General features: G+C 41.5%; 1 protein-coding gene across 1 annotated transcript; it reads right to left on the reverse strand.

The window, feature by feature from the left end:
- Positions 1-322: 322 nt before the first annotated feature.
- Positions 323-21831, reverse strand: MRE11 (MRE11 homolog, double strand break repair nuclease; the record flags this gene model as incomplete). Its single annotated transcript, XM_084260083.1, has 20 exons — positions 323-1395; positions 2854-2932; positions 3337-3404; positions 3832-3884; positions 5785-5868; positions 6789-7005; positions 7975-8037; positions 8770-8943; positions 10786-10889; positions 13178-13304; positions 13832-13912; positions 14652-14823; positions 15285-15470; positions 16338-16452; positions 17943-18084; positions 18911-18998; positions 19605-19765; positions 20683-20815; positions 21309-21413; positions 21710-21831. The coding sequence occupies 20 exons, from the start codon at positions 21829-21831 to the stop codon at positions 1345-1347; spliced, it is 2325 nt and encodes a 774-aa protein (XP_084116209.1). The 3' UTR covers positions 323-1344.

Below are 21831 nucleotides of genomic sequence, written 5' to 3' on the forward strand. Positions count from 1 at the left end.
TGTTACCTTTATCTTCTATACAAGATGATTTCAGAACTGCTCCATGTCCCCCACAGGCTTTAATGAGCCAATGAACTAGCTGTTTTCAAAGTCCTGGTAACAAACTAGGTTTAATTTGTTGTGTCTTGCTGATCTTGCCAGGTGCTCACCAAGCTGTCCCCTTCTCCATCCTCAGCAGGGGAACAGCAGATTAAATAAAATCCAACTTAATAACGAATGTTATTCTCCCGCCCCCAACTTTGTTTCCAAGAATGACATCACATGATATGGAATATCCCTTCAGTCAGCTTCAGCGTAGTCCATAAAACTGACATAATTTACTTAACAGAAATAGTTTATTTAAAAAATAATCTAAACCCTCAGCTTTAAGGGTATTCACAGCAGCTTTTTAGTTTCACAGATAATATCCTATCTTTGATGAAAGGAACCACAGCCTTTAATAAAGCAAAGAGCCAGACTACCTAAGCTGATAGTTTAAGCGATCACATTTAGAAGATATTTTAAATTTTAGTAGGGTTACTGTAACTGCTGGCTGTGAAAACAGATACCTGAAAAATGTCAGCAGAGAAAGAGGTTAAAAGGCAACATCCTGCCCCTTACAGGCTCGATCACTTTACTCTTCAAGCAGCATGCCTGGTGAAGCTGTAGTTTCTGGCCATTACTGCTTATTTACTGGGTTACAGCTGACAGCACAACTCAATCTGAAGTCTTTGGCAGTTCTTGAATTACAGGGTGAGATTCACTCCCATATACTATGGCATTTAATAACTGCAACAGGGGGTTTAGTTCTCCAGGTAGAGTTGGAAGCATCACATTTTCCAGCTTCAATGCTGAAAATTGTGGGTTTGGGTCAGTTACTCTCCAGAGGTTTCAACCATGTGCATAGAAAACTGCAAGTAAGTACAAGTTCCTTTATGGTCACCCAGTCCCTGCCCACATCCATACCTGCCAGTACTACTATGAATTTATTCCTTTGAAAAATTCCAGCCCAAGAGAGGGAGTTTTCTATAAAATATTGTATTTACATCTCAGAAAGAAAACAGGCTTTTAGCAGTTTTACAAAGAACTTGCAGTTTCAGGCAGTACTCCAGAATATTAGGCACTCTAGTCTAATACATCAAGCAAAGCAACACCCAAATTAGACCAAATTTGGTGCCACTGAAAAAACAAACCACCCCCACCAAAAACCCAGCCAAAAAACCTAAGCAGCCCAAACCAAAACCATTTCAGGGAGGTGAAGGCAAGCCCCCATTTGCAGAGATGTCACACAGAGAACGCCTTGCAAACCGCTTCCCGTTTTCTTCGCCAACACCCCCGTTTCTCTTGCGGATACCAAGCCAGAAATCACTTCCTTCTTCTTGATGTTGCAGTGCTTTTGAACGGATCAAATTCATCCTGGAATTCATAAATTGATATGTATTACTAGAACTAACATACATTCTGAGTCATAAAAAGCCAAGTCACCTTTAGATTAGACCAGAAAGCCCAGTCACCTTGTTCCTGGTTTTATTGGTTTCGGTATGAAAGTGATTACCCATTGATTACAAAGTCCAGATCATAAGTGTGCAAAGAGTAGAAACTAAATTTGAGTCAATATCATAGAATCATAGAATGGTCTGGGTTGGAAGGGACCCCAAGGATCACAGAGTTCCAACCCCCCTGCCACAGGCAGGGACACCAACCTCCAGGCCTGGATCTACACAAGGCTGCCCAGGGCCCCATCCAACCTGGCCTTGAACACCTCCAGGGACGGGGCATCCACTACTTCTCTGGGCAGCCTGTTCCAGCACCTCACCACTCTCTCTATAAAAAAATTCCCCCTAATATCCAATTTAAACCTTCCTTCCTTTGATCAGAACATGTACCCAAAACCAAGGAACAACCTTTATTTCAGGTGTGACCTAGGAAAGTTTTATCATTATGAGCAGCACATCCCTCAAGTTCCATCCACATTCAAACCACTTCTCATCACTTACTGAGATCTGCATGAATCAGAGATACCATTTCTTTGTGCATGCTCAAACAAACACGTAGCTTTGCATGTCAGGTGCAAACAGAAGAGACAGCACAGTGGGGAGATGGGACAAGAATTTAGCATTTTCTCAAAAGTGGCCAACATCTGGGATTAAGGCAGGGATCCTGAGCCACAAGAGAGGCTGCTAGTCTGAACACAAACTGCACAGTGCTTGACAGTATAATCTGTATTCCATGCAGAACTGGGAATAAAGCTGTACTTGTTTAATCAGGGAAGAAACCATTTCTTAGCAGTTCAGGTATATGCTGTAAGAACAGACATCTTAAATTTGGAGACAGTTTGGGTTTTGTTAGGTTTTTTTTGTTTCGTTTTGTTTTGTTTTTTAAGTGTACATCCATAATTCCCGACAAAACCCAGTAATGTGCCCTGCAAAGAGCCATTTTTAAAAGAAAAAAAAAGAGAACAATTCTTCCTTTCTACAAGAATAAAATACAGAAACAAATGGAAGGACACAGTCAAGCACTAGCAGAGATTATGATTACTTTCTTCCCCAGGCAAATTAACCCATTCCACGTATTTCAGGAACAAAAAATAATTAAGAATTGAATGGAAAAAGGACTGGGTATTTTCCTGAGGTCACTTCTAGCCTTACATTTAATCACAGAATGGAAGGAACCTCGAAAGATCATAAAGTCCAACCCCCATGCTTATGTCTATATCCTAATTAAAGCTGGTTGCAATAATTGAGCCCTGTGAATAAAAATAAAAAAGCTATCCAAAAAAATCACTTTTACTGTGAAATGTTTTGTTCAAATAACTTTGAAACAGGAAGCTACAAGGATTTAGACAAAAGTTAAAAAGGCCACTATCAGCCATACCTCGTCAGACTCAAAATCAACTCCTCTAGACATCTGGCTTTGTGAACCTCTTTTACTTAGTGAAGGTATAGTTGACATCCTTGAAACACACAAAAGAGAGAGAGGAAAAAAAAAAAAATGCATGTCCTCAGTGACCAGACATTCCAGTAACCCTCCTTTCAACATAGACCTGGACCACCAACACAGAGATTATGCATAAATAGAAACAACAGTAAGCAGAACAATTCAAATTCTCAAACCAACATTAATTCTGAAAGCCTGACATAGCTTATCTCCATCAGTAACCAATTTACTGTTATAGAAAGATCATCTGCATTTATAAATAAGGATTTTTATCAATTCTCTAACCAGTGTTATGGCTTTCTTATAAAAGAGAAATAAAATTTATTTTTTTTCAGGTAGTGGATCTGAGCCCTGGATTCTGTGGGCTGCAAATCAGATACAAGGCAGTCAGGGTAGTGTTCAGGAAGTAAACATACCAACCTTTGATTGACTTTGGAAGAAGGAACAAAAGAAATTTCTTCCAGATCAGAGTCATCATCTATAATATCCTGAAAAAAATGACATAATTTATAAAGCTTTTTGACAGCATTTATTCTTACAGAACCTTTTATTTACTTTTTCCCCAACTGCACACCCTCTTAGCTCTAAAACACACGTGACAGGGTTCTGGGCTAGAGCTGCACAAGTGCAAAGACAGCACAAGCTTTGCTCTGCAGAAATCTGATCTTTCACAACCCTGTGTACACGCTCCGTATCGCAGGCTACGGTCACAGATCAAACACGGTGGGTTTATCTTCTCTCAGACAAACCCAATGCTGAAAAAAGGGCACAACACGCCAACAAATTAACACACAGACACCTGCTGCTGGAGCTGGAACCTTGGGAACATCTGCTGGTTTAAGCTAATGTTTTGACCTTGTATTTGTCAAGGCAGCAAAAGGCACCACAACTTCACTCATGTAAGATGCTCCTTACCTCAGAGTAAGCTTTAGATGAATTCAAGGACTCTGATTTCAGTGACCTAAATGCTAGAATAAAGCAAATACACTATTTTTCAAGTGCTCACACCATAAAATTCAAACAATGTTACACCATTCTTTTTACTTAAGACCTGCCTAGCATGCAGGTCCGCTACCAAATACCCTGAGAACAACCAACCAACCACTAATCAACCCCCCCAAACACAAACCGAAATATACATTAAGCCTTTGCTGGAGCCTGACAGCCTCTAAGTTCTACTAAGCCTCTGTGCAACAGATGGTGCTCTCCAGTCTGTCTGAAAAGACTTTGGTAACTAAGACTAAGAGAAAAATATTGCTGGAATTATTACCCCTGTGTGTTTAACAGTTTAGACATTAACAGATCTGCTAGAACTGATTTTTCTGCAGTATTTTAGGTCGTCTGCTGAGCAATTTAATAGGTGGGTAATTTGCTGATTAATTTGGAATTTGCTCTACCTGTGGGTATTCTATAGGGGATTTATGAGTAGCATTTTTTTCTTTACTACTCAAATTACCCAGAGTTTCCTCAGAGCCTGTTCTCTGCAGCAAGGAAGGGCTATCCTCACATAAGCAGCTTAAACCAGGGAAGTTTCTCTTACCTCAGACAATCTGCCTCTTTCTAAAACTTGCTACAATATAAGACTAAATGGATTTACATTAAAGCCTACTATCTTGCCCCCTCAGCAAGCCTGTAGATGACACCAAGCTGAGTGGTGCAGTTCACATGCTGGAAGGACAGGTTGTCATCCAGAGGGACCTAGAGAAGCTGGAGAAGTGGGTCCATCTGAACCTCATGAGGCTCAACAAAGACAAGTGCAAGGTCCTGCACTTGGGTTGGGGCAATCCTCGTCATCAATACAGGCTGGGAGATGACGTGATAGAGAGCAGCCCTGCAGAGAAGGGCTGTGGAGTGCTGGTGGATGAGCAGCTCAACATGAGCCAACACCATGCGCTCGCAGTCCAGGCAGCCAACTGTATACTGGGCTGCATCAAAAGAAGCGTGGCCAGCAGGTCAAGGGAGGTGATTTTGCTCTTGTGAGACCCCACCTCAAGTACTGTGTCCAGCTCTGGGGTCCCCCACGTAAGGACATGGAACTGCTGGAACAGGTCCAGAGGAGGCCACGAAAATTAATAGAGGGCTGGAGCACCTCTCCTATGAAGACAGGCTGAGAGAGTTGGGCTTGTTCAGCCTGGAGAAGAGAAGGCTCCATGGAGACCTTTTAGAGGCCTTCCAGTACCTGAAGGGGCCTACAGGAAAGCTGGAGAGGGAGTTTTTAGAAGGCCGTGGAGTGATAGGACAAGGGGGAATGGTTTTAAATTGGAAGGGGGTAGATTTAGATTGGGTATTAGGGAAAAAAAAAAATTCTTCCCTGTGAGGGTGGCGAGTCCCTGGCACAGGGTGCCCAGAGAAGCTGTGACTGCCCCCTCCCTGGAGGTGTTCAAGGCCAGGTTGGATGGGGCCTTGAGCAGCCTGGGCTAGTGGAGGGTGTCCCTGCCTGTGGCAGGGGACTGGAAATTTATGATCACTGAAGTCCCTTCCAACCGAAACCAGCCTATGACTATATGATCTTGTGAGCATCAGTCAAATTTAAGATTTTTATCCACTGAGGAATACTCTGCACAGGGCAGATGCTATTAACCCAAAGTGCACGATTATTTCTTAAAGAACTGCATGCAGTAAGCTGCTCCCTATTTCCAGTTCCAAACACATTCCACTTCACCCCTGGAGAGCAGGATATCACTGTTCTTTCCCCCTCCTCATTTTTCTCTCATTGCTGCCAGTTATTTTATTTCATTAGAACCTAAAGAATCTCTCACATATGAATTGGACTAATAGAATTAAAGATGATTAAAGCACTTCATCATTAGACACTTCTGTTACAATTTGAGAAAGCAGATTAGATTAATGGACAGAGTAAAGACCTACCATCTTCGATAGACATGTTCTTGGCAGGCACAGATACAGGCTTGTAGGTTCTGCTGCTAGAAGCTGACTCTTGGCTAGTGCTTCCTGCAGGGATAATAAACAATACACAAGTCTGTTCAGTGGGTTTGGATTTTTTTGCCCCTCTTTATTCTATCATTATTGAGTGTGATGTCACTTAAAAACCTACGTTCCTCTTCACTCCTTCACTTTCCTCCTTGAATCAAAGCTCTCCTCACATGCTGAGGAACTGCTCTGGGTCAGGTGTTTGTGCTCCACAAACACGACCTGACACACGTTCCCCTGCTCTGATGGGATCTCAGCGCTCTCGGAGCACACACTCACAGAACTGGCTTAAAAGCACTATCAAATCAAGTCTAAAAGTGACTGTTTTTAACTCAGTCTGCTCTTAGAGCTTTGGGAATTTTACTCTGACAACTCAAAGGAGTATATTACTGCAGGACCCCATCTCTTTCTTCTTTTATTTTACAGACAAATCTCTATGCATATGTATAGACATACAATGGAAGTACTGCTATCACTGTAAAGTGCATGATCACACATAACCAAAGAGCTATTTAATCCATTTTCTTTAGGAAACTGCCTGTCTTCTGTCACTGGAAACAATGAAGTCTCTCATAAATTGGATCAGGATAGAGAGGATGCACAGATTGTTTCTATAATGACCAAATGCATTACCTTTCGCAGTAGCAAAGGTTTATCCATGCACTTCACTGCACAGACCTTCCTGATAATACAGCATTTAAGAGTTTGCTGTGTTTCCACAGGTGGGAAGCAAGATACTTTTAATTACCCTGTGAAGAAGTCACAACTAGAGCTCTGGAAGGCAGTCAACTGTATGTAACATGATACCAAAAATATTTGTGAAGATCTTTTCTTTCCCCCCTAATAGTAGTGTTTGACTCAGCAGAAGCATCAGAAGAGCCTTGCCTTTTAAAGAAGAAAGTCAGTAGCTGCAGTACAAAGAACACTAAGGTTTTTCTTACCTCTTCCCCTTCGAGCTGAACCTCTTGCTGTTGAATTTTGACCTCTTGCACCTCTTGCCCTCCCTCTTGCCCGACCCCTTCCTCGGCTTGCTGTTGCAGGAAGGCCATCATCTGAATCACCAGTGCTTTTCATCCCTGTATCCATGAGCTCTTCGTCGCTGGAGGCTGCGACAAGAACTGTATCCTCAGATCTGTGGGCTCTAGCCCTGGTCATTGCCTGAAATAGAACAGTAAGTGCCACAGAAGAAAGCATCCTAAATGATGAAATGCACCATTGTTACATCCCAGTTGTGATACACATTTCTAAACCACTGAAGTTTAGAAAACCAAAAGCCACAACATTATGGAAGACAATGAAGTCTGTCAAAAGGCAGAGACAGTATTTAGTCTGTCTAATTTAGATGTGTACTTATAGAGCAGTGAGCTAAGCCCTCAGTATGAGGCTACTTAATACGACACACTGTCAGTGGAGTTTGGTGAACAGTTCAGGTATTCCCATGCCTGCTGTGCACATCTGCCCAAGGAAGCATCCTCTGGGCTTCATTGATGACAGCAGGTGCTTAAGGCAACTAGTTCACATGAAGATACCTCAGACTAGCAGAACTCTCACCCCAGGTGTCCTTTTTTCCTAAATTTCATTCACTGCACAGTTCCTTGTGCACATTTTGCTGCACAGGCTCGTACGCTTGCAAAGCCAAAGGAGCACCACTGCTGACAGTGGCTGGCAATTCTCTCTGGAAAGACATCTGCCTTCTAGATGTGAATCTCTGGGAGATCTAAGACTAAGATCTAAGACTGCTGATGAGCAATAGTACCTAAAGGTTAACCAAGAATACCAATTTGCTCCAGTAACATCACTCAATACAGCCCATCCACACATCCACTGGTAATGGGATCACAAACAGTTTCAGATGACAGATCCCTAAAGAGAACCTGCCTGGTCTAATCTCAAAGTAAAAGCAACTGAACAGTCAGGTGCACAAACTTGCACAGGAAGAGAGATCTCAAAAGCAAAGTCAAGAATAGGTCAGGCATCCATTACACCAAGGAAGACTTCAAAAAGCCTCCCTAGGCAGTCAGGGACTTTTTGTCAAGGTTAATGTTGAAGCATAGCTAAGTGACTTCATTCATATGCAAAAGCCACCACTCCATTCTTCAATCTATGCTCAAAATTCAAAGGAGTTACCTCACGAACTTCCTCATCTTCCTCTTCAGTGTTCTTTTTTCGACTCTCCCTAAATTTTCGCACCTGAATAAAAAGAGTTCCCATCAAAATGATTTCATACAGTAATCAAAACACAGTAAGAGAAAAGACTTGGTCACTGAATTAAGTCAAGCTCATGTGAGAGGTGAAGAGAAGTGCAAGAATAACTGAACAGTTTCTTTAGAGCCTCTTCATGTTGTCCTACAGTTTAAGGATCTCACGTTCTATTAATAACTTGAGCTACATCACTGGGCAGAAACAAAGCTTGGCCCATGATGAAAGCAGGAGATACTACTTTCAAGAGAAGGAGCATACATGTCATTTGATAATAAGGACAGTGAAATACAAATAGTGGGAAAAGATGGGATAGAGATAGAGAAGCAAGACAGAAAACAGTATTGAGAAGAGGCAAACATTGCAACACGTGTACAACTAAGAAAGCACAACTTGTCAAATATAGAAAAAAACATGATGGGTGAGAGGGAAAGAAGATGCTAGCCCAAAAGACAAACAAACCAACCCTGAAATGGCATAGAAACCCTTCAGGCACTGATTGTCTCTTTCAACCCCTCACAAACGCCATTTTCAAAACAAACTTTAAACTATGGATTTGAAACTTGATCACTGTATTTATTGATTCCAGAAAATCACTGGAAGCAAGCGCTACACATGCTCCTCACGCAGGTAAATCTGTTAAACCAGGTTTGGGCACTGTTTGGTTTTTTTCCATGATCTCTCTTGCCCTCTCCTAAGGAATGAACATTAGCAGAATATTACCTCCTCATCTATTTTTTCTTCCTCTGCCTCAGTGCGACGCTCCTTCAGAAACCTCTGTGTTTTTTCCAGTTGAAATTTCACCAACTCTTCTATGGCATCTTTTTCCTCTTTGTCCACAAACTCCTGAACTGCTTCTCCCATTCCTCTTTCAGTCAGAAGTGAGAGCTGTACTTTCTTTATAATTGGGGAAAACATTTTGTTAAGAAGCATCTGCCATTAAAGGAAGCAAGGAATGTTTCTGCTCTTTCATTACACTGTTGGTTCCAAACCCCAAGATTCTCATCAGCGAAACATACAGCAACAGGCAAATATGTTACTCATCACATTAGCTACAACACTTTTGCTGTGGGCACGTTAGACCTTGTCAAAGAAAGGTTTTATAAATAGTAAAGCAAGTACAGTGCTAGTCATACCTAAATAATTTGTCTGAAAGGTACTGCTGAGAGGGATGTATTCTTTCCTAGTTCCCCTCTTTTTAGTATAAAGATGAACTTGCAGGGACATGAAAACACTATTAAAAAACAGGCCCTGAATTATTACAGATGCTAAATCACTTAGGCTTACTGTAAAATTCTATCATTAAAATATGGCAGTTACAGAGCAGGGCACATTATTGTTGTGGAGCATTAAGAGTTACTAAGCAGAAGTCTGCTCTACTGAAATGCAGTTCTGTAAATACCAATAGTTCTCACACTTCATGAACATCAAGATATTCTTCTACATTAAGATATTACTACAGACACTAATTAGTAAAAGCAGTAGCTGCTCCTGATGGTGTTTCACAGCCGTTCTCCTCTCTGCCCTCCTTCCCAACACAGTAAGAAGAGACATTCTCAGAGTGAAACCCCCATCTGCACAGGAATGTCTATATAGCAACCCCTTCTGTCTGTAAGCTACAGCACTGGCAATTTCTCAGTCACAAGATTATATATGCTTATTAGTGATTTTTGATCCTTCCTTGATAGTTGCATCAGAAGCATAAAACCTACCCTGAAATAATGCAGCACAGAGGAATAAATCTCACACCTATACTAACATAAAACCTCACAAAAAAGATAAGCACCTCAAACCAGTGACTCACTGTAATGACACAGAGCCTTTGTGTTAGACTCTCAGCAATGAAGCTTGCTTTCAATGGAAAAAAAAAAAGCCCACTGAAAAGATGACCAGCAGTGATTTACATTCCCAGCCATCAGCTTCCCAGGGACCAGTAACTGAGCTGTTCACACAGGAACCTACTTCTGAACTAGGCACCCTGCATTCCCTATTCAGAAAGCAAACAGACCTTCTGGGACACGATTTATACCATCCTAATACTGACACCTAACATGAGTTTAAGGTTAGGCAAGATGCTGTAATTTGGAGGAATCTTTGCCTCAGGAACCCCAATTCTCCCAACTTTCTATAAAGCATGCCCTGAAGCAGCTTCCATAAGTTACACTTAATCATCTAGATAAAGAATTTGGGCAGCTGATTCACTGATTACCTCTTAGATGTTACTGCTTTGGTGTTGGGAAGGGGAAATACATCAGGTTTAATGAAAGGGTGGGGAGAAAGGAAATTATTAGGGGGCTCCCTTTTGCCTGCTCTGCTTTAAACATAACGTGGAACTGCACTGTATCTGAGGACACAAATATACTGCAAAGTTGACAAGTTACTCCAAGTCTGCTGGTAACAGTAAATGGTAGCCTGACATTGACCCTATAGTCTATTCGTAGTCTCTCACTCAGAGCACTTTCCTCCTGTAACAACATGAGACATTGTGTAGTACAGAGCAGACACTGCAAGCTCACAAGAGTTATCAGAATGTTCTCAAACCAGCATGTCCTCACCTAACAAGTAACTGACGCTGTATAGGGCAAGATATACACCGCACACAGGAATTCACATTGGAAAGACATTAACTTCTCTGTGAGTATCAGTCTTGTCATGGCATGCTATTGCTATTAAGAAAAAAAAACCCAATGAAAATATTATGTTCCATTTAAAAATAACGATAAAAAGGTAGAAAGATACCTTCTCTGCTGTCTGAAAATACTGCTTTACAAGGTCCTCCACCCTCAGTGTCGTGCCCTCAGATGCAGGTCTGCTAACCAGTTTTCCAAAGTTAAGATCGCTGCCTAGAATAGAAAAGCACAGCAGCACTGTCACCCACATTTGTAGCTTTTACTTACTACCATCCCAGTGACATTAGTAGGAAAAAGGGTTTATACAGGCCTCACAAGAACTGTGGTCCCTTCTATAAGTACAAAATTATTGTTCTAACTGCAGAGTCTATTGCCTGGAAACACGGGTACACGTAAGGGATGCCACAACCATACAAGACGACTCCACCTCCAGCAGATGCACAGCGCTCTTCTAACTACCTAATGTCTGGAATTATAAATCAAATGCTATGACCTGAAGGTTAGTGTAATTGAACTCTGGAAGATCACAACTGGAAGAAAACTACAGGACCCAGCAAGGCATGAGGAGTTGGTTTTCATTTGGTTTTGTTACTGTCACTAGAGAGGAAATCTTCCTCCAAAGCAGGGTGACTGCTTTTCAGTAGAAAGTGCTCAGAGCTTGTTAAGGCTGCCCCACATTCTAGGGCAGGAGTGACAGAAGAATGACAGGCATGGTCCATCGGGGTTACCACATACCACACAAAGCAACACAGAGCAACTACCGACTGCTTCCAGGCATCGGCCACACGCAAGCACAAACCAGTGCTTGGTTAGCCTGTTTCATAAACAGCCATGACATAGGAAACAATAACTTCTGAACTCAGGTCTTAACACCACCTGTACTGGACCACAGCATTATGTGCACGTGTACTGAGAATTCTGACTGCTTTATTAGCCAGAGGGTTAGAGGGTATCTAATAAAGCAAAGATCCACGGTATTCTTTTCACATTCCCTTCCTGAAGCTGAGATGAACGTTAAGTAGGAAAATTAAAATGTGTGGATGAAATATGGTGAGAATGTGTAGCTATTTTGAATTTTATGAATTCCACAACTATTAAAAACCAACCCAACACCCAAAGCAAAATAAACCAAGACCAGTACAGCACAATTTCAAAAACTGCCAATGGAATTGGAGTACTTAAGAGTGCAGTAATGTGAAATATTAGCAGTTCTTCAGCACAGTACGTTCTCGTGCAAGCTGTACTGTTAGTGATTGCTACAAATCCAGTATTTGGGCAGTATCTATTACCCATTTATTAAAAATTCCAGGCACAGTGAGAAATGCTAGAACTGTAACAGCTATTATTTGTTTTGCACAAATGCTTGAATGAATACATACCCGGAACAGAGCAGCTGAGAGCACCTCATACCCATGATTAATTACTGCAAACAAAATGCTGTCAGACCTTTTTTTTTTACAAATATATAAATATCTCTCAAGCCTATCCTCTCTGTTACTATTTTAGGTAAGGACTAATTCATTACTACAGCAGGAGACAGTACAACAGCCATTTCTCTTCCTGTAGAGTGCCCAAACCCAACCCCTTCATTCTGGGAAAGTCTCACGACTGATACACTTAATGTCTTCCATGGTGAAGCAGGGAACATGGTAAATATTAGCTGGTCAGCAATGAACTACATAAAGGATGTGCAAAGTTCTGCTTAAAGGACCACAGTATTAGTACATCATGTGCATTGGGATACCTCAGGAGAAATAACTTATCTCTGAGAAGAGAGTAATAAAGAGGGAGAAAGAGCAGGAGGGCACCTCATGTTTACAGAACCAGCTCCATGGTGGCTTTGTTAACAAGACAAAAGCTAAAGCTCACCAAAAGGACCTGTAATGCAGAGGAGTAAACCCCACCAAGAGATTATCAGGGTGGGGTAGGTGGGTGGGTTATAATGAGCTCTCATAATGGAAAAATTAACCATTCCTTGGAAACCAAATGAATATACATATATAATGAATATGCATATATGTCTTATATAAAAGCTGTATAACAGACCCTTTATGGCACACACATTTGGAGGAGCGATCCCCTGTGCACCCAGTGCTGTAATAAAGAATATCTGCTTCATAGTCACCAAGACCACTGAGTTTGGATTTGGGCTTTTGACAGCATCAACAGAACCACGGAGGAACTCAGCCTGGTATGGGACTGCATGTGTCATCACCATAAGCAACTCAATAAGGTTGGAGGCCAAAGAACAAGGAATTATTTACAGGTAACTGTCAGAAGATGTTGGGCTGAATATCAGAATTTTAGGCAAACCCAGAAGTAGAACAGTAAGACTTGTGCAATATACACATTTAAAGGGACCATGCATCTTTACACCTCCTACAACACATTAGATGGTAGACACCAAGCCTTTGCAAGTGCTGGGTAACAAAATAAAGGAAGAAGAATGAAAACCAAGACAAGCATAACTCCTCCAAGACAAGCAACTCCTTCATAGTTACCATTCTTCTCTTTTTGCTCACGATGCCTGAAAAAGTGTATGATGTCTTTTGGGTTTGCCACCCTGTCCATGTACTTCTGGCTGAAACGATGGACGCTGAAGGGTTCAAAGCCACCTGTGTAATCAACCTACGAGAGGAAAGGAAAAATGTACAGACAAAACAAAAAGAAATAGAGAAGACACACAATTCAAGATGGGTTCATTACCCTTCAAAGGAAAAATTAAAGTAAAAAATAAATCAACCTAAGTTTAAAGCTTTATCATACTATGCAAGTATTTAATTGATAATAATAGCTAATAATAATATTAACATAATAGCTAATAACAGTCCTTGTTCCTAACTTGCCTAATTTACTAGTCTTCAGGGAAGTTACCATCAAGGTTAAGAGCAAACACAAGATAACATGACTTAAGAAAAACTTCTCTGTCAATAGCCACTTTTGATGCCTTTATGAAGTGCCCTTATCACCGATCTCATCCTTTACCACAGGTGTATCATGGATAAACAGAATCATGGCATGATGGCAATTTATATTTGCCTGTACACAGTAAGAAATTTTGTGTGTTATGTGTTGATCCAAAAATTATGACTTTGCTTTGAAACTTTTCACTGCGACCTTCCAAAACAAAGCAATCCAAAGTAACAACTTCTTACTCGTAATCTTATCAGAGGCTTCTCTGGCTGGCGTGGATTTCCCAAGCGTTCTCTTTCTGCATTGTCCAGCATTAATTCAACCTGTGAAGCAGAATTAGATATTCAGTTCCACCTGGTTCTCTTACAGATACCTGAAAAACTTTGAGTGTAACTTAAACTACATCCAGCTGCAGGGGGAAAGCTGTAAACATAATTAATGACAGGATGTGCCCTGATTCCTGAATGCACATATATACCAGTACCCAGCCAAAAGCTGTAGGTAAGAAAAAAAGTCGCAACAAAAGGTTTATCTTTCAGATGTAGCACAGTCTGGCTGTATCTACATCACTGATCACTTATGGTATTTTGTTTGATAGCCATTATCCTTTGTAAAGTTCTAGTCCCAGGGAGAAGCAGGAAGAGATTTATACAGACCTAAGAACCAAAAGCAATGAATAAACCTTCTTAGCTCCTTCTGCCACTCCACACTGCACAGCCCAGCTCTCAGGGAGTAGGTGTTTATATTCTGGCTGGTTCCGAAGTGCACATCCAACACTGCTGCACCCTTACGCAGGAGATTTGGTACAAAGATGATCTGGACCCCCTTAAAGCAGTTCCAGCCTGCTTTATCAGGTCATCCCAGCCAAGGAATATGGAAGCCAAGGCTGCAGTGAATGTCATGGAGTTAGCTTCCTATGGAAACACTGCCTGAATTCATCTCAAGTAATACAGGGCAAGACACAAGACTTCCCACCTTCCGGTCTCAAAACCAGTCACAGATCCCACTCCCTACTCCCTGGCCATACACTGGTATCCAAACACCGTTAGCATTACAAGTTACCTTTTCCATGCAGAACGCCTGTATCGCCTGAGTCACTTTGGGATTGTCGGGATTGAAAAGATCTGGATGATCAGCCAGAACAATATCCTCCATGTAGAAAGTGCGCACTGTCTCCAGAGCAATCTTCTGCATTTTCATTTTTTTCCCTTTAACATGCAGCAAACCAATGTGTCTAGAAGGAGAAAGGTACCTTACCAGAAGAAAAACTTGAGAGCCATGGTATAAAGATTTGGTTTAAATTCATCTTTATTTTCAGGGACAAAAGTTAAAAAGCTATAGGAAGTTCCTGGATCTGTAGTTGAGGGTTGGCCCTGCCAAACTCCAGTTCTACTACATTTAGATTATGCTTGTCCCATACACAAGCACCTGTACAGAGCTCCTTGTATTCCAGTCTATCAGGGTTTAACCCCTCTTGGATGAATTTGTTCACTTCAAGCGTTAGGTTTAATCTTAAATAAAGCAAATGTAATTCCAGGGACATCTACTCCATTTGTTACATCACAGTGAAACTACTCCACACCATAACACAAGTCCTTTCACACTTAATAGAAGCATTTTTCCTTTCTCAACAAAAAAACCCATGAGAGATACAAGGCAAAGGATTAACAAGAACAAAAAGAAAAGATCACATACTTCTTCACAGCTTCTCCGGGGGACAGAGATGTCACCACTGAACTTCCTGGCTGCGAAACATAGAAACGTTGCTGTTCATTTTGGAATGGAGCTATTTTACATTCATGTTCGTGACCCCACACAACAAGGTTAATGAAGTCATCTAAAAACTGCTCTGGAATGTAGTTGGTAGCTCCATGTTTGCTCCTGTTTAAGAAAAGAGAAAAATCATTCAAACATGTACAGACATGAGTGGGCCAGGAGAGAGCAAAGGTGGAGAAAAACATCAGTGTGATTTACAGTCATACAGAAACTCCAGTAAAAGCATCTGGCATACATTTCATAGCAGGTACTCCCCACATTTATTCCTCACACAATCATTTAGCGTTTGGTTAAAAAACAACAAAAAAGCCATTTAGGGCATTCTTTACTTCTCCCCCCTTCTTTTATTTGGAACTCCCTGTTCTTCTTACTTGGCTTGCAAGATGTCAGGGTGGGGTTTTTCCTATATGAATGCTTCTATAGCACCTCACAGCCTTTTGTTTTGTTTTTAAATGGGGAGGTAAAAAAAAATAAAATCACTGAAAGAGACATGAGAGACACCACATCCCATCCCTTCCCAAACGATAGAGGAGATGGAGGAGTGAGCTCCTTCAGCCACCTGGACAGAGATCAGTGCACAGGATTACCTGAGCTCTATTTATTTACTTCTGCCTCACTGTTATTTGCACATGAAGACTGCACTCTTAATCAGCTCTTTCAGCTGTAACCAGCAAAGAATTAATTATATGCCTACTACACTACAAGCTTTCCATTGCCCCTAACTACACTGGTCTGGTTTGGGAAGAGATTTCCCAACATTCCCAACTTGTTAAACATTAACTCTTTTCCTTTATGCTTCTCCTGAAGAAGGGACACAAAACAATGGTTTTACTTGGGAGAATCTTAAGAAACTTGCTACTCACAAGAAACAGTGACTAGCATAGCTGCCTTCTCACCTATCCCCTCCAAGGCAATTTAATCACAGAATCATAGTAAGTTTAGAAGTCACCATAACTCATTCAGTGCTGTTACCTATTTTGATGAATCACAAACAAGTTAAACCAACTATCTTCATCTTCCTTTGGTCTCAGCATGGTTACTTGTTTATTAACAAACATACGATACAATCTCTCATCTGGAATAGCTCCTGGAGTGGACAAAACAAATTAAATCATTTTTGTGTGATAAACCAACTATTTTATATCTTTTTTACTGTTGACTATTTAAAAGAGCTTGAACAACACAACTTTGGGGCAGGATCAGATCTTACTTTCACGACTTAAGAAATCTGAGGCATTATCATAAATTTGAACAGATCAAAGTACAAATGTAGCTATTCTACCAGACTTCTGAAAAATGGGACATTTAAGGATGGAATTTACCTTTAAACAACTGCTAAAATCAGTTTCATTAACAACATCTGGTTTGAGACCTCTCACCAGTTTTCTGTACCAAACAACTGACTGGGCAGAAACAAAAGTACTAGGAGGTGTTTTCTTTCTTGATGACATACCAGAAAGTGTATTTCATTGCAAAGTGGAGTCTAAAACCAGATACTACTGAGTAGAGAGACAGAGTACTTAAATGTACTTTGAAATTCTCTACAAAACAAGAAAAAACATGGATTCTGTGAAGGCTGTGCTTTCTCACACAGCAGGAAAATACCTGCAGTACTTCTGAACTGTTTGCCACTGATTATTTCCTTGATGTTTTTATCAAGGAAAAAAAAAGCCATACCTGTAGATGCATTGCAATAAAAGCCCCTATGGAGTTTGCATCCTTTGTATATTGTATAAGAAATAGTGCTGTCTAAATCAGACAAATTCAATAGGGTATATAATCCTGGCACAAGCTCAAAGAAACATCTCATGAACATTTTCAGGTAGTAACTCCTGTAATTCAGAAAGCTGATGCATTTCCCAGTACCCATTTTGGGTTTAGCATAGGATGGGAATGGTTGGACTTGATGATCTTCAAAGGTCTCTTCCAACCTTGTGATTCTGTGATTCTGTGAATAGTTAACTTCTCTCAACTAAAAGCAGTCAAATGTAACCATTCTAAGAAGGAAGTGAGGGTAGAGGGGAAGGTGGAGGAGAAAACAAAAAGGGACAAACTGATGTTGAAACCCCACCACAGAACACCTTTAAAATGTGAAAACCTTCTTGAAAAGTTTCTTGAAAGAAACTGAGGTTACCTGTGACAGATGTTACTTATGAATCACTTCAGACAGGTCAGACATTAGGTTTATGTTTTTAAACATAACCAAAATGGTAGGTGAATATACAGTGTTTAAGTTTTACCTATCCAGAAGGGAGTGAGAATTTAAGAGAGACTCCATACACAGGCACTATCTATCTATGGGTAACTGCAGCACGGTTCATTTAAGACCAATAGAAGTAGAGAAAATAATTTTTAAACAAATCCTTCAGTAACTTTAAGAAAAAAGCAAAGGAAAAAACCTGTCACCCAGTGACAACTCAGCAGAAGAAAACTGACAGTGTCACAGAACTGACAAGCTTTAATTCAGCAATATGCAGACCTTCATGTTTGTCACAGCACTGTAAGTTTGTTCCAACTTAGTTCAGACCTATTGAGCTTCAGTAACACATGAAGAGAGTCTGGCAGACAAGTACTTACCCAGGCCATAGAGAGCAATTTTTGTTCTGCCCTTGCGCAATAAAATGGGACTAATGTCTATTTTCTCCACAGAAGCTGAACGTCCAAAGTGATTCAGCAATCCTGCACAGCTTAAAACATCCAATGCACACAGTGCATCTGCCTGTAGAAAATATCAAGAAACAAATATAAAACCTTAGATTTAAACCACTGAATTTTCTGTACAAAGTCACACAGTCTCAAAAGGGAGAGAAAATATTTTTCTTTAAATAAATTCTGCCTTCTGGGCTGCACATGCACATTGGTGGCTCATGTCCAGCTTCTCATCCACCAGCACCCCAAGGCCTCCTCTGCAGGGCTGCTCTCTATCACATCATCACCCAACCTAACTACTGCATAGGAGGTTCAAAGTTAAACTGTTGTTAAAAGTCATCTCTTGTGATATATTGCTATTAGATATAAGATTATTAATGCAGCACACATGCTTGGCTGCTTTCTAAATGTCCTTTTTCTGCTTACTTTTAGTTGTTGATTTTTAAACAAGCACTGCATCATCTTTAATTATCTTCCTTGAAGATACAAAATGCAGTCACGTTAGCAATCCAGGTACCAAAATTCCCCTTCTTTTAGAAAAAAAAGCTTTCAGTCTCTACAGATAGAGCCTGTTTTAGAAACTTTCTGAAAGGCTTCCATTTCCTGGCACAAAAAGTGATTCTGTTCTCAATGACAGAAATCTACATTGAATAAGAATTTAGGCACAGTTCATATGCATCCCTTAACTTCTTTCCATTCCCTTTGTAAATGTCACACTTAAACTTCTTGTCACTAATTAACAGAATTCCTTAAGACAAAATAATTTCAGGAAGAGTGGAGCAACTGACTAAAACTAGCCTGTTCTCCAAGAACTGCATTTCTATACAAGTCTCTTACTACAATATCATTTGTGGAATGTAATGATACAGTGCAATTATAATAACAATAATAATTACCCCTGTGGGATCATCATGATTGCCATGAATACTAAAAATTGGAATAGAAATGTTGAGATTTCTATCCTGATAATTCACCCACGGAAACCTGAACAGGAAGAGGGGAAAAAAAAACCACGTTAAACACTATCTGCAAATTCATGGACGATTCCCAATAGTGTCTTATAGTTAATATCATCACAAATGTATCAAGACAGCAGCACAAATGAGTTTTAGGTGGCTATGAATAACCTTAAGCTGTAGTGCATAAGAAGCCTTACTCACAGACTGGAATAGCCCTTCCCACTCGGAATGGGGTGACAGAAACCTCTTATTTTTTCTAGGGCAAAACTAAGAAAAGAATTGTACAACTCATTATGTGGTACATGCAAGAGCAGGAGACTGGGCTGTGCCACCTTTGTCTACACACAAAGACCTCTGCTGGTTTTACCACAGCAATCCATGTAGGACCATTTATTTGCAGGGCAGAAACAAGGTATTACATAAACGTATCAAATGTCACGACACATTCACAAGATACCCCAAAATCTGCATGCATGAGATACAAGGTGAAGCGATGCTGTAAACTGTCCCACACAGGCAAGCCTAAAACTTCAAGGCTCCAGTCAGGGAGGATATAAATCCTAAAAATCCCAAGCACATTCCCCAAAAAGCAAACCAAACTGCCTACCTTAACTTGCAGGAGCGTACTTACTTGCTGGAATGAAAATTAACTGCCTGATCGCTCAAGATTTCAAACTGAACAGGACGATCACCCATGCAGTATTTCCTCAGTGACTCCAAACAAGAGTGGACTGTTTTTCTGGAAGGTTTGTTCTCATGAAAAAGGTCCCCACCTAATAAAACAAAGTCCACCTGTATGTAACAAAAAGCTCCATTATTTTAATACAACGTTTTGTGTTACCTTGAAAAACTCCTAACCAAATTGAGTTATTTCATCTAAGGAGTCCCACATATCTCCTCATGGCTGGACTTCTAGGGAAAACAAGTTGCTAATTGCAGGCATGGAATTTAACTTCCTCATGAAGTAAGCTTAACTAAATTGTTAATTAAAAAAAAAAAAAAGACAACAAACAACCCAAACCCAGACCGACCCATTTATGGAGGAGACGTCTGGGAGAAAACAACTGATTGAGTCCAAAAATACCAGTAAATATTTCAATAAGGGTCTCCAGATTGAACAGGCAAGAAGAGATAGGTTATCTTTTCACTGCTATTGGGAGCTTCGTTCCCTAGTGAGAATTAATGGGTAGCTATCCCCATTGTACTTTGACAAGGTTCTAGTTGCAGTTTCTATATATATATACTTAGCTTCTGAAAAAGCAATAGGAGGAAAAAAAAGCAAAAACCCCAAACATCTTCATCAAAATTTACAAATAATTTGATTAAGAAACATTTAATCCTTAGAAAAGAAACAATACTTTGAAAGTTTCTAACTCCTTTCTTCCCTACTTCCTGAGATGTCTAACGACTTTGTATCGTTACTCTCACCCTCATCAATTATTCTCCCTTCTTGCAGTGACAAACCCTCTCCCTATACCACCAGAACCAGTGCAGGCCACCTGAAAATACCGTTAACACAACAAGAGTGATAGTTATAATATAGATAATTACATTCTAATAAAGGAATAGATTATTTTTCCTAGAGCAGACACTTCACTGGTCACAATAAACGTGATATTACTCAAGATTACACCATGAGTAAGCTCCTGGCAGGTTGAAATGTATTTTCCACAGTCTCACTCCTTTGCTCTCCCTAAAGCAGTACTCACTTCATGTTTTTGAGCATGGTCCAGAATTTCATTGAAAGTTACAAACGTATCATTTGCACGCACTGGATCCTTCTCCAAATAGCCGAGGTGAATATCAGTAGCAATAAGTATCTTAAAGGTGTCGTCATCATCCCTGAAGAAGACAGGAAAACGTGTGGGGCAGAGTACTACCCATAAGGATTTAAATGCAGGCTTTATTAAGGTAAGCTGTCGTGTTCAACGTCATTCAACACACAGGAGATCTGCTGTGAAAAATCTATCACAATATCACGCCTGTAATACTCTTAAGCCATGTCACGGCTGTTACCGCTAACTAGTGCTTCAACAAGGCAACCAGATGGGGTTATCCCAGGCAGCCTGCCCTAGCAGAGGGCTGCAGCCATCTCTCCCAAGCATCTAACAGAAAACTAGCGAATCCCTTGTATGTTTTCTGCCGTTACAGAGAACAAGCGCTCGGTTTCCCTGCTGGCACTGGTAGCCCGGGTGTGTATGAAAGCACGCGTGTTGCTCGCAGGGCCCCGAGGGAGAACACAAGCGACACGAGTTCGTAACTCGCTCGCAAGAGGCAGAGGCCCCGCCGAGCGAGACGCCAGCAGGGCGCGGAGCTGCGGGCCACGGGAGCTTACTGAGAGCCGCCGGTACTCATCTTCGCGCCAAGGCTCCTCACGAAAAGGCTCCGGCCACCGCTTGGGAGAGTCGGGTCAGGGAAACGGCGCCTGCCTTCATAGGTGCTAGGGAAAGCCCGAGACAAAGCCAGACACGGGTTAGGACGCAGGGAGCCGAGCGGCGATCGGCTGCCGAGCCTTTCGCCGGCTCCGAAGCCCCCCAAGACGAGGGAGGACCCGTGCTCGGCTCAGCCACCCGCCCCTTCCTCCCGGGCAAGGCCGCCCGGAGGCACGCAAGGAGCGCGGGGCTTCTCGGGAACGGCAGCAGAGCGTGACCGGGCGGCAGGCAGCGCGGCCGGGCTCTCTGCCGGCAGTCCGCGACCACACCGAGCCCCGGCCCCCCCCGCTCCGCCCGCTCTCACTCAAAGCCCGCGCGCTCCCTCACCGCCTCTCCCGCGGGGCCGCGGCGGTTGGCCGGCGCGGAGCCGGTCCCGGTGACTGCTGGCGTCACGTCCGCTAGCGGGCGCCGACCGGAAGGATCCAT

The sequence above is a fragment of the Gallinula chloropus genome (assembly GCF_964237585.1).
Source record: "Gallinula chloropus genome assembly, chromosome: 1".
NCBI classification, from domain to species: domain Eukaryota; kingdom Metazoa; phylum Chordata; class Aves; order Gruiformes; family Rallidae; genus Gallinula; species Gallinula chloropus.